The sequence below is a fragment of the Somniosus microcephalus genome, chromosome 15 (genome assembly GCF_052327205.1).
Source record: "Somniosus microcephalus isolate GS21.2 chromosome 15, FLI_Smic_1.0, whole genome shotgun sequence".
Taxonomy (NCBI): domain Eukaryota; kingdom Metazoa; phylum Chordata; class Chondrichthyes; order Squaliformes; family Somniosidae; genus Somniosus; species Somniosus microcephalus.
In genome coordinates this window covers 109,301,657-109,315,135 of record NC_141001.1, presented here as the reverse complement: position 1 = coordinate 109,315,135, position 13,479 = coordinate 109,301,657, and the positions used below count along the sequence as shown (strand labels likewise).

Here is a 13,479-nt window from a genome sequence, read left to right as displayed (position 1 = left end):
CAAAATCCTATAAAACTGCTTTAATTTATGCTGGTCTCTTTTGCATATGATAGTATAACTGATCTTTAACTCACAATGAACAATTTCTACTCTGTATTTTATAAGGTCAACCATTCAGGTCCAAGTAAAACTTTCTTGATGTTGTTCAGCAAAAATAAAATTTCACAGAACATTCTGATAATAGTGCACAAGATGCCAGCTGGAGGCCAGGTAATAGGAAAAGTCTGTACTTCATTAAGTTTGGCATTCAAAGAACTCTTCATACATCAGGGTGAACGTGAAATCATTTACAGGAGTGGCTTGTGTGGAATTGGTCAGGCTTTTTGCAATACCTCTGTGCCTTTTATCACTCAGCAGAAATGAAATAATTCAAGTATTGTTACCACTTTGTTGACACTTTGAGGATTAAGCCCATTTCTCACTGAGAATCAACCTATTCTCAACGAGCGGGCTCGACACTGAGATTAATTACTGAGCACAGCCTATTTGTTGAAACTAGTTGTGCATGAGAAACGGGAATGGAGAGGGCTGGTGGTCTATAGTAAATAAACCACAGGCTAGCACCACCCATATAACTCATGTGTTTCAGGCTGGAGGATAAATTAACGTACCTCTCAAAAAAGGTAGATAAACAGAGGGAGAGAACATTTTATGAGCCGAAAACTGATTTTAAGTCTGTGATTCAAGGGAAGGAAAGTCTAAGGGGAGTATTTTGAATAGAAGGCACTTCAATGTCTGTGTCATAAAAGCACAAGAATGAAAGAAATGTGCTACTTTAAAAAGCAACTTCAAATTCCCACCCCAATAAAGATCATTCTGGGTCTGCTCGAGAGGTGCTATGGTGTTATCTCTGAGAGGGAGGAGCCACCTGGACCCACGATCGGCTGCACTCAATTTTAATGAGCGTTGTAACTTTGAACCGGTCTGCAATCTTTTATGAACCCACTCAACCATGCAAAAACAATTCACTGGCAGTGCATGAAGTGTACACAGCTAGTAGTATGTTTCCTACTGTCAATGTACATCTGGTGTGCAGACATCACATTTGCTTTTAATATTGGGTGCTTATGACTTAGAAACATAGAATAATACAGCACAGAAGGAGACCATTCTTCCCATCGTGCCTGCGCTTTGAAAGAGCTGTCCTATTAGTCCCACTCCCCTGCTCTGCAACTTTTTCTTTTTCAAGTATATATCCAATTCTCTTTTGAAAGATACTGTTGAATCTATTACCGCCGCCCTTTCAGGCAGCGCATTCCAGATCACGACAACTCGCTGCGTTAAAACAATTCTCCTCATCCCTCCTCCGGTTCTTTTGCCAATTGTCTTAATCCTGCAGATGAAACGGATGAGCCCTTTCCAATCTTCAAAGTTCCCTGATCAAACAACAATCAAACTCTGATTGACTTTTGGCTGTGTGTTTATTTAGAAACAATTAGACTTTCTGGTCATTAAAGGGACACACTTTCTTCTTAGCAGCAGAATGATACATTGGGCATTAGGTGCTATAATAGTCCTATCCTTATAGAACAGCACATCAGACAACTGACAACGAGCAATACAACGAGAGATTCACTTGTACATAAGCGTGCAAGCGGAACCTGGGATTGCTGAGTGGGTCGCAACATTCCGTCTCAAAATACTTCGAATACTCTAATGTCAGTGGGACATCAAACGACACTTACTTACTAATAAGTTGCTTGCCAATGCTCAGTTCAGGTTCTTGATCTTCTCTTAGCCTTGATGCAGACATAGATGGAAGAGCTGAATGACAGAGGAGAGGTGAGAGTAATTGCCCTATACATGAAGGCGACATTCAACCAACTGAGATCCATGGGGATTCATGGGGAAACCTTCCAGTGGTTGGAAAATGGTCATGTTTGTAGGAGGCCAATCATACAGCCCCAGGACATCGCTGACAGATTTCCTCAGGGCAGTGTCCTTGGCCCAATTATCTTCAGCTGCATCATCAATGATCTTCCTTCTATCATATGCTCGCAAGGTGCTGTTCGCTGATGATTTTACAGTGTTCAACTCCATTCATAAGTCCTCCGGTAGTGCAGCACTCCATACCAGCTTCCAGCAGGACCTGGGGCCAAACCCTAGCTTGGGCTGGCAAGTGGCAGGTAATTTCTGTGACACACAAGTGCCATGTAACGACCATCTCCAACAAGATGACTGTCAACAGCATCAGCAGAGCCAAGTTCCCCGTCATCAACTAGGCATTCCAACATAGTTGCTACAAGATCTGGGCAGAGGCTGGCTACTCTATGACCTCTCGATGCCTCTGCGCCCTCTACAAAGCTCAAGTCAGGAGCGTGATAAAATACGCACCACGCGCCTGGATGGGTGAAGCCACAGTCACATTCAAGAAGCTCAACATCACCCAGGTTAGAGCAGTCCGCTTGATTGGTGCCCAGCCACTGATCTCAATATGCCCTACACTAATGGCACACAGTGGCTGCAGAGTGTACATAATATAAGAACATAAGAAATAGGAGCAGGAGTCGGCCATTCGGCCCCTCGAGCCTGTTCCGCCATTCAATAAGATCATGGCTGATCTTCTACCTCAACTCCACTTTCCTGCACTATCCCCATATCCCTTTGATTCCCTTAATATCCAAAAATCTATCAATCTCTGTCTTGAATATACTCAATGACTGAGCCTCCACAGCCCTCTGGGGTAGAGAATTCCAAAGATTCACCACCCTCTGAGTGAAGACATTTCTCTTCATCTCAGTCCTAAATGGCCGACCCCTTATTCTGAGACTGTGTCCCTGGTTCTAGACTCCCCAGCCAGGGGAAACATCCGCCCTGCATCTACCCTGTCAAGCCCTGTAAGAATTTTGTATGTTTCAATGAGATCCCCTCTCATTCTTCTAAACTCTGGGGAATATAGGACTAGTCTACTCAATCTCTCCTCATCAGACAACCCCCCCCACCCCAGGAACCAGTCTGGTATTAACTAAAGGATGTACTGCAGCAACTTGCCGAGCTTACTTTGACAGCACCTCTCAGACGAATAACTTAACCAACAAGAAGGGCAAGTTCAGCAACATCATGGAACACCATCACCTGCAAGTTCCCCTCCAAGTTCACACACTTTTCTGACTTGGACATATTCCACCATTCCTTCATCATTTCTGGGTCAAAAATCCTGGAATTCTCCACTAACACCACAAGGACTGCAGCGGTTCAAGGAGATGACTCCGCATCATTTTCCCAGGCAATTAGGAATGGGCAATAAACGTGGCTTTGCCAGCATCACCCACCTCCCAAAAACCAATAAAAAAAAAAGTGTGACAGGCATAGAAACATAGAAGATAGGAGCAGGAGTAGGCATTCGGCCCCTCGAGCCTGCTCCGTCATTCAATGCGATCATGGCTGATCATCCAAATTCAGTATCCTGTCCCTGCCTTCTCCCCATATCCCTTGATCCCCTTAGCCTTAAGAAATATATATAACTCCTTCTTGAATATATTTAATGAATTGGCTTCCACTGCCTTCTGTGATAGAGAATTCCACAGGTTCACCACTCTCTGGGTGAAGAAATTCCTCCTCATCTCAGTCCTAAATGGCTTACCCCTTATCCTTAGACTGTGACCCCTGGTTCTGGACTCCCCCGCCATCGGGAACAGCCTTCCTGCATCTAGTCTGTCTAGTCCTGTTAGAATTTTTTAAGATCCCCTCTCATTCTTCTAAACTCTAGCGAATATAAGCCTAATCAACCCAATCTCTCTTCATACGTCATTCCTGCCATCCCAGGTATCAGTCTGGTGAATCTTCGCTGCACTCCCTCCATGGCAAGAACATCCTTCCTCGGATAAGGCGACCAAAACTGCACACAATACTCAAGGTGTGGTCTCACCAAGGCCCTGTACAACTGCAGCAAGACATCCTTGCTCCTGTACTCGAATCCTCTCGCTATGAAGGCCAGCATAACATTTGCCTTCTTAACCGCCTGCTGCACCTGCATGCTTACCTTCAGCGACTGGTGCACAAGGACACCCAGGTCTCGTTGCACTTCCCCTTTTCCCAATCTATTGCCGTTCAGATAATAATCTGCCTCCCTGTTTTTGCCACCAAAGTGGATAACCTCACATTTATCCACATTATGATGAAAATGGGGTGACAGAAAAAGTGTGATAGAAATAGGACAGGAAAGTGGTGCAGAAATTATGTGCATGATATAAAAAGACTTTTAATATATGATGGATAGCTGGATAGACAGACATATAGGCAGGCATTCTTCCAATATTTTTCCACATAGTCATTGAGGCAGTACCTTGAATAGAAAGCAGTCCCCTTCACCTTTAAAAATCCACTGCGTTAATAACTTACTAATTGAGTAGCACATTCTTAAAATGTGGCAGTTTTTCTTTAAGGCATGACAAGTTTAGCTTTGCCTTGACAGTGCATGACATAATTTTCATGCTATGCCGCTGATGCTGAAATCAATATTTTTAATGCATTCCACAGCCACATTGTGTGATGCTAATGAAGCAAATTGAGTTCCAGTGGTCACTGGGAGAAGCATAAACAAGTTTAGAGACGCCATCTATCAATAGTATAAAACTGGTTGCTTCTTCCATTATATATACACTGGCATTGTTCCAGCTGTTGAGTGCTGAATTCTATTAAATGTCAGCCTAAATAGTTTTGTGGAACACTCTACACCGCCCAATATTACCAGTAGGGTAGAAGATTCCCATAGTAAGGAAATTTGGTTTCCCTGGTTTCCCAATGCACAAGTAGTCAAAAAAGGGAGAAGATTTGAATATTATAGTGCATGTCATGTCACAGGATGTCCAAAAGCACTTAAACATCATTGTGGGAGCACCGTCACCACAAGACTGCAGCAGTTCAAGGAAAAGTCTCTTCACTATTGTCTCAGGGCAATTAGAGATGGACAATAAATGTGACCTTGCCAGTGTCGCCCACTTCCCGACTTTCACTGCCAATGAATTACTTTTGAAGTGTAGTCACTGTTGTTTTATAAGCAAATATAGCAGGCAACTTGGACGTAGCACAGTCTCCAACCAGCAGTCAGATGAATGATAAATTAATCTGTTTGGTGGTGTTGGTTGAAGGATAAATGTTTACTAGGACATTAGGAAAACTTCCTGCTCTTCGTCAAAAAAGTTTTTTTTAACGATTCATCCGAAAGACGGCACCTCCAACAATGCAGAGTATCCTCAGTACTGCACTGCAGTGTCAGCCTACATTATGTGCTTAGGACCTGGAGTGGACTTGAACCTTCTGACCCAGGGGTGAGAGAAAAAGTCACTTGCATTTCTATAGTACCTTTCATGACCTCAGGATGTCCCCAAGTGCTTTACAGCCAATGAAGTACTTTTGGAGTGTAGTCACTGTTGTAATGTAGAAAACGCGGCAGCCAATTTGCAAACAGCAAGCTCCCACATATGGCAATGTGATAATGACCATATAATCTGTTTTAGTGATGGATAAATATTGAGGGATAAATATTGGCCAGGACACCAGGGAAAACTCCCCTGCTCTTCTTCGAACAGTGTCATGGGATCTTTTAAGTCCATCTGAAAGGGCAGACGGGGCCTCGGCTTTAATGGCTCATCTGAAGGATTGCACTTCCGACAGTGCGGCACTGGAGGGTCAGTCTAGATTTTGTGCTCAAGTCTCTGGAGTGGGGCTTGAACTCAACCTTCTGACTCAGTGGCGAGAGTGGTACCCACTGAGCCACGGCCGACACTAAACCAAGAATAAGAAATATAAATGGACACAAGAAATAAAGATTTATTTACAAAAGAACATAACACTAAAAATAATTGGTACAAGACCATAAATTCTACTTTTGGCTTTTGCCAAATATATATATACATATACATAGATACATGTATACACGTAGATAGGTCATATTGCAGATAAATACAGGGTATTCTAATTTAGTGCTTTATTTGCATTACAAATTTGTTACACACTGAGCCCATAAATGAGTTACTTTCAAAGAATTTGAAACAAAAACTGGAAATTATTAACAGGTTTCATTTTAAATCCAAGTTTTTGCCTTACAGGAAAAGATGAGCCAAAGATATTAAAACCAAGATGCTCCACTCACACGACGGATACGAAGTTCCTCGACCACTTCAAGAAGGCTAGTTTTAAATTCTAGCTGCTGAACAGACCTAAGTGCAGCTGTAGCAGAGTTCTGAAAGTCGTATGCCATACATAAGCCAGCCTTTGAGACTCCAGTTTTTTTGTTGTCCATCTATGCAACAAGAAAGGTTTTTCCAATAGTGATCTTTACAATAATTCAGACCATTTTGCAATTTTATTATCTTATACTAAAAGGCAGCATTTTACCCAATGCCAAACCGCTTCAGTGATGTTCCGTGATAATTAAAGCACATTTCTTGAGGAGAAAACAAACCTACCACCGGGATTTATTAAATAAACCAAAGTTTCACAATTCCAGTTTGAAAATGATAAAGTAAACAGTTAGATAAATGTAGTTTCAAGAATATTTAATTATGCTGACTCTGTCTGCCTTCAAGAGGGAGCTGGACCAGTTCTTGACTGTGGCAGAGAGCGCATCATATAGGTGACGGATTTTACAGATAACACATGGTCCATGTGATCTCCTGGACTGGTTTCGATCACCTGAGGAAGTCGGAGAGGAATTCTCCAGAGTATTTCTTCCCTTATTGGCCCTCGGGATTTCTTTGCCTCTCTCAGGAGATTACATGGCTGCGGGTGGAAGGGGGGGGGAAAGTGTTCAGTTATGATGCTCCACGCATCACGAGTGTGGGGCAGGCTTGATGGACCAGCTGGTCTTTTCCTGGCCGTCAAGTTCATACGTCAGTATTTCCTACACAGTCGCTCAGAGATACATGGCTTTGTTCCATGTGATGTTATCAAAGCGACATTGCAGAGAGGGAGACCCAACCCAAAGATCTTCAGTTTAGTAACTACTTCTCAAGCTGTATTTTTTCCCTATAAAGCAGAAGAGTACGTTGAACTATAAGTACTCACTCCCCAGAGGCTTCCCATACCCTTTAGCAGTAGGGAACCAGTTCCTGTTATGTGCTAGCTACTTTAGTTCTCTACAATGTTGATAACAAGCTTGTTATCAGCATAACAGAGAATGGTTCAGAACAGTTAGGAACCATCTTCTATTACATTGATAACCCAGTTTTTTAAAACTATTTTCTGCAAGTCATTTCACATACAAACCTTACTAAGACAATAGAGAGAAGACTGTCATCCTATTAGCATGGCTGGATTTGATCCAGGTCCCAGAGGTGAGAAGACAATGTTCTCATCATAGCATCCCTGACCTCCAAAATGTTATCCTTTGTCTTTGCTTTTAATACATAACATGTTTAAATGTTTTGAAATAGGATGGATTCAAGACTTTAAACTCTTGCCTCCAAACCGATCACCGCTGGCCCTGAAGAAAGTTTCCCACAAAGATCTTGCAATCTCTGTAACGAGAAGTTCAGCTTTTCCGACATTCAGTTGAGATCAGTGTAGGGTAGTGGGAATTCCATAGAGTGAGCTGCTGTGATGTCAACAAGCTGTCTAAGCAGCCAATCACAATGCAGAATTCTCCAAGACCGGAAACCAGGAAGTGAATAAGCTCCTTTTACTCTAACTTTTTAAAAATGTTATAAAGAGCAAAACAAAGACTGGGGCTATAATGATTGTTTAGCAGTCAATACGCTGTTAAAACCCCAATTACACCTAATCCAAAAAGGTCTAACTTTTAATGGGGTATTTAACAGCAATATTGCCGTGGAAAAGCCCAAGTTTTCGTCATAACAACAGAAAATGCTGGAAAAACTCAGCAGGTCAGGCAACATCCGTGGACAGAAATTTGAGTTGACGTTTCGGGTCGAACCCTTCTTCAAAACTGGAAAGAAAAGATGGATCGGAGGCAGGGCTGCGATCGGACAAAAGAATAAAAGAAACAAAAGAAGTAAAAAAGAGGCAATGAAAGGTGTTAGAAGCTAGACGAGATGGTAATAGGCTGAGATTGGGTGTAAAGTGTACTGGCAGGGCAAGGGATAGCTGCCAGGTGTGAGAGCGAAACAAAAGGAAAGGGGGCGGGGGGGGGGGAAAGGAGTGGAAAAATTACAAGAAAAAATGAAATAGGGGCCGAGGTTATGATCTGAAATTGTTGAATCAGTTGCACTGATTTCCTTGGTTACATTGATTGCCAGCTATGTTGGGGGGGGGGGGGGGGTGAATCAGGGGGTCCACAGCGCAGCCTGTGTCAGAGCAGTTAATGACTGACCGCAACTTCAGGATTACCGCGTTAGGATGCGCATTCGCTACATCCTGAAGTTGCGGTCAGTTTTAAAGGGGTGATAACATCGAACGCTGTTCATTCACTATTATTACCCACCGCAAATTCTGGGCCAATGTTACTGGAGAATTCCATAGCCTACATTACTGCACTTTCACAACTTTAATGTTTTTTTTAAACCTTGATTTCTTAATTTAAGAAAACTGGAAGAAGATACGCCTGAAAACAAAAAAAAACATTTATAATGAGAGGCACAGAATATACATGTACCTTAGCGCTGGAATACAGGATCAAATTTCCTTCTCTCTTCTATTCAGCGCTGTTTTCTGCTATCTTTGAATCCGACCATCCAAACCATCACTGGTGTAAAAATTCTATTCTGTGAAAGCATAGAGAATTTTTTTTTTTAAATCACAATATTTTTAAGGGTCATTGCTTTATTATTGACAAAGGGGGTTTTCAGTTACTATCTAGGAAACTAGTACTAAGGTTCAAAAATGGCATGCCAAAATACTCCTGGGTATGTCAGCAGAATAAGCAAGGAGGTAGAAGCTGAATTTTTCTTTCTTCTATTTAGCGTGACAGTCAGTCAGGTGGTACGGTGTTTTATGACAGGAGCATTATACCATGTAACACACTATTATACTGCTGCTAAACTGGAACTGCGTTTAAGCTGACTTGTCCTTTTACGGCATTAAACGGTCTAATGGTTGTAAGTGAACACAGCCTGAGGGCAATCAGAGTTTAATTGCTGTTTGATGGGGGGACATTACTTTGCTTGTAAACTTCTAGCTCCAGGTCAGAAAAGGTCAGCACGAAATGACATCTGACGTGTCACAGACATTCTAAAAATTTCGATCTAGACTAGTGTATCTCCCCTGGCATTGCTCACATGTGGTCGCAAGTTTCGAGCGTGTTTGTGATGTTTAGCTGTGAACCTGGCCTGTGCTTTTAATGCCATGGCTCTAAATTGGCAAATCCAGGTGATTATAGCTATTTTTAAAGTGTTCAGATCAGAGAATACCGCTTATGAATTTCAGACTCCAGGTCAATGACTGGCTTTTTTTTTGTATATAAAGATTGTTTTTGCATTGAAGATATTAGTCACCCTTTTTTTTTGTTAAGAAATGAACTCCTGTCCACACCATCAGGAAACACTAAACTCTTTGCGTGCGTGTCTTTTGTGCCCAACCACTTATGACAGTGGAAAACAGCCACTGAGGTGGAAAACGTGCAGTAAGTGATTACTAATGTGCACATTACATAGCAGAGTGAGGAAATAATCAACTTATTGATGCTGGCAGGATTCAGGCTGAAGTCAAAAGTTAATTAGCAACCACACAAAGAATTAAAGAAACCAGTTGCATAAACAGTGTGGTTGATGGGAACACCTCATTGCACTTGTCACCTAGGCCCATAAAACTTGCAGGAAAATGTGTTCGTTTTATTAGGTTCACCTGACTTCTGCAAAATAGCACATTACTCTCATCAAGTATTCATATTACAAAAGTTATTTTTACCTCTGTGAGGCACACAGCATAAATGCACACAGAACATATATGTAAATAAAACACAAATAAATAGCACATATGTGAAGTCTATAGTCTAAATAGTACTATTCCTTTTTCACCCAGAGGGTGGTGGGGGTCTGGAACTCACAGCCAGAAAGGGTGGGAGAGGCAGAAACCCTCATCACATTTAAAAAGTACTTGGATATGCACTTGAAGTGCTTTAACCTTCAATGCTACGGACCAAGAGCTGGAAAGTGGGGTTAGGCTGGATAGCTCTTTTTCGGCCGGCACGGACACGATGGGCCAAATGGCCTCCTTCTGTGCCGTAAATTTCCATGATTCTATTGTGGCTGTTTTCACAATATGATTTAAAATGCCCCAATTTGAAACACCCTACCTCCCCGCCCCAGACCCCACCCAGATGGTCCAGTGGGTAAATGGATTTCATGGTGTAGTATTAAAACATAAAAACCACAAAGACCAAAAAATCCCAAGTTGAATGCCTAGTTTGTGCTGAGTTAGCGGACCTCGGCAAGCGCAGTGGTAGAAGTGCTACAATTAGCCTGTGCTCCTGGGGAGAGGGGAAGTCAAGCAGTGTTCCCCTGCCTAAATGTTGCTCAGTGACCTATGCTGGAAAAGTGTACACACGTCAGTCAAGGACAGGACCAGAATTGAGTGTCATGTTCTATGATTGATAGAGACTCAGCCTCATACACTTCAGTGAGCTGCCAGTATGCATGGGACTGTACCCCATCAAGAGTCAGCACCTTCAGTAGAGGAAAAATCTAAAGCGCCAAACCAAACAAATCTGTCAAATTTGTAAATTAGGTGCTGTTTTTGAATCTGAATTAGTAACGGTGTTAAAATAACTTGGAATTTGCTACACTTGATCTTGTTTTTGTTTTTTAAAAAGTGACTTTTGAAGCAAACATTCCGTGTAATAAAGTGATTTTAGCACCTGTGGTAAGGATGAAGTTGGGGAAAGAAATTGCTTCACCATTCTCATTAAGCTCATTGAAAATCACTGATTATTATAGGAACACAATGTTACATTTAATATAATACATGCGTTTATATAACAATATATCATATCGTCAAAGCACTTCACACAGTGAATTAATTTCAGAGTGGAGTTACTTTTGCTCTGTTGGTAAACACAGCAACCATTTTGCACCAACATCCCACAACAGAAATGAGACAAATGGCAATGTTACAAATATGGGTCTGTCACAGACATTTACTCAGATCCAGTGGAGTCAGTCACTCCCTTTTACACGGTCTAATCACCTGCTTACAACAGAAGTCAGCTCCCACTGCCCCACACCTACTCGCGCTACAAACTTCCTTGTGTTCCGCACTAGATCACTGCATATTACTCGCACGTATTCCTTCAATTTCTCCGAAGGAGGACTGGCCAGACGAGGTTTGATTCAGTTAGATTTGTAAGCTTCTTTATTCCACAGAGTTAAAACATACAGAACACAGTGTATGATGAGAGAGACTTAGTACAATCGGTACACCTTCTGTTCACGTACTATTACAAAAATAAAGAACACATGACTGTTAGCCTACTCTGGTGGGTTGTTCTTAAAAGCACAATCGCTCCATTCCCTGTTCTAAAGCAGTTCACAGCCTTATGGTGCTCGGTTGCCTCTTTGTTCTGATTTTTAAAATAATGTTTTAAAGACTCTCACAGCCCCAATAGAGAGAAAAAGATGGTTTCGCACACCAAGGTGCAAAGTGTCTCTCTGAATAAACAGACATGGCTAACAAACTGTCCATTGCTTGGAGCCGAGAGAGAACTTCTTGGGCCGGAATTTGTGGTGGGTAATAACAGCGAACTAACACTAGGGATTCCCCATGATATTGGACTGAAATCATTTGTGTGTCGAAAAAGGCAAACTTCTCGCCAGAGATCACAGGATCTTTGTGGGCAGCTTTCTTCAGGGCCAGCGGCGAACGCCTTTGCTGCCCCACTGACCGCAAATTCCAGGCCCTTGTCTCCAACCGTAATGATAAATCGTCTGTTGACCAATCCCATAACTCACTATCGGCCCGTCTTGGAAAGCTAACTCCTTTTAGGCAAGCTTTTTCTGGAAAATAACAGCAGCAATAATACCTTGCATTTATACAGCACCTTTAATGTAGTAAAACATCCCAAGGCAAATCACAGGAGCATAATCAAATATAATTTGACATCAAGCCATATGAGATATTAGGCCAGGTGACCTAAAGCTTGGTCAAAGAGGTAGGTTTTAAGCAATGTCTTAAAGGAGAGAGGCGGGGAGGTTTAAAGAGGTAATTCTAGAGCTTAGAGCCGAGACAGCTGAAGGCACAACCGCCAATGGTAGAGCGAAGGAAATAGGGAATGGGCAAGAGGCCAGGATTGGAGGAGCGCAGAGATCTTGAAGGGTTATAAGGCTGGAGGAGATTACAGAGATAGGGAGGGGCGAGGCCATGGAGGGATTTGAAAACAAAGATGAGAATTTTAAAATTGAGGTGTTGCTGGACCGGGAGCCAATGTAGGTCAGCGGGCACAGGGGTGATGGATGAACGGGACTTGGTGCGAGTTAGGATACGGGCAGCAGCGTTTTGGATGAGCTCAAGTTACACATCTTAACATGGCTCATGTCTAAATCCTTTCTGTGAAAACATGGTCAGAGAATCCCAAACCATCGCAGACGCATTCATCTATTTTTTGGTAGTGCTGGTTGAGAGGGGAACTTTGGCCAGGAGGTCCCAGGTGTAACGATCAATAACATGTCATTCTATAGTGGACACTAGGTGGAGCCGTAGAGCTGTATATAGCTGTATGTATATAAGACTACACTACCCAGCTGTATAGATATTAAGACTACATTACCCATGAGGCACTAGGCTACCCACAAGGCAACAGTCAAGATGGAAGCCTCTACAGATACTGTACCTAGTCCACATGTGCTCAATAAAGTAACTAGCAAAAGCTAGCTGTGTTCATAATAAGAATGTCTATTTATTAATGAACATGACATGGTACCAGGGTGGTGAAGATCTGCTGAAAATTGTGAAAAGCGACATGGAGAATTTGAAGCCACCAGAGCGCTTGAATCTCGAGGGAAATGTCGACTACAATTGGCGGATTTTTAAACAACAATTCGAACTCTACATTGCAGCCATCGGATTCGGTACGAAGCCAGACGCAAGGAAGATAGCGTTGCTGCTTACGGTTGCAGGCCCACAGGCGATAGAGGTATTTAATACATTTGTATTTAATCCAGCGGAGAACAGAGAAAAATTAGAAGATGTGCTAAAAAATTTTGATGCACATTGCCCTCCCAAAAAGAATGAGACGTATGAAAGATACATCTTCCGTTCTCGGACACAGCAACAAAATGAGACTTTTGATAGCTTTATAACTGAGCTGAAACTGAAAGCACAGACATGTAATTTCTCTGAGCTCAAAGTATCCATGATTCGTGACCAGATGGTGTTTGGTATTCATGATAAAAAAGTCAGGGAACGTCTGTTGAGAGAAACCGAACTAAATTTGGAAAATGCGGTGAAAATATGCCAAACCAGCACGCTAGCTCGAAAGCACGCGAAGACGTTCAGTGAAATCAATAATGATGCGATTGTAACGAGTGATAATGCTGCTGTCGGTGCTGTGTCCTATAAGGGGAAGAAACATGGGCAGAACAGAAATGA

General features: G+C 42.3%; 1 protein-coding gene across 1 annotated transcript in view; it reads right to left on the bottom strand.

Moving 5' to 3' along the window:
- ccdc73 (coiled-coil domain containing 73) overlaps window positions 1-13,479 on the bottom strand; it is a 207,098-nt gene that overhangs the window by 132,401 nt on the left and 61,218 nt on the right. Inside the window, exons 2-3 of the mRNA XM_086008260.1 lie at window positions 8,555-8,663; window positions 6,095-6,244 (exon numbers count right to left, since the gene is read on the bottom strand). Coding sequence (XP_085864386.1) covers window positions 6,095-6,244 — 150 coding nt within the window. The 5' untranslated portion in view covers window positions 8,555-8,663. The remainder of the gene's footprint in view (window positions 1-6,094; window positions 6,245-8,554; window positions 8,664-13,479) is intronic.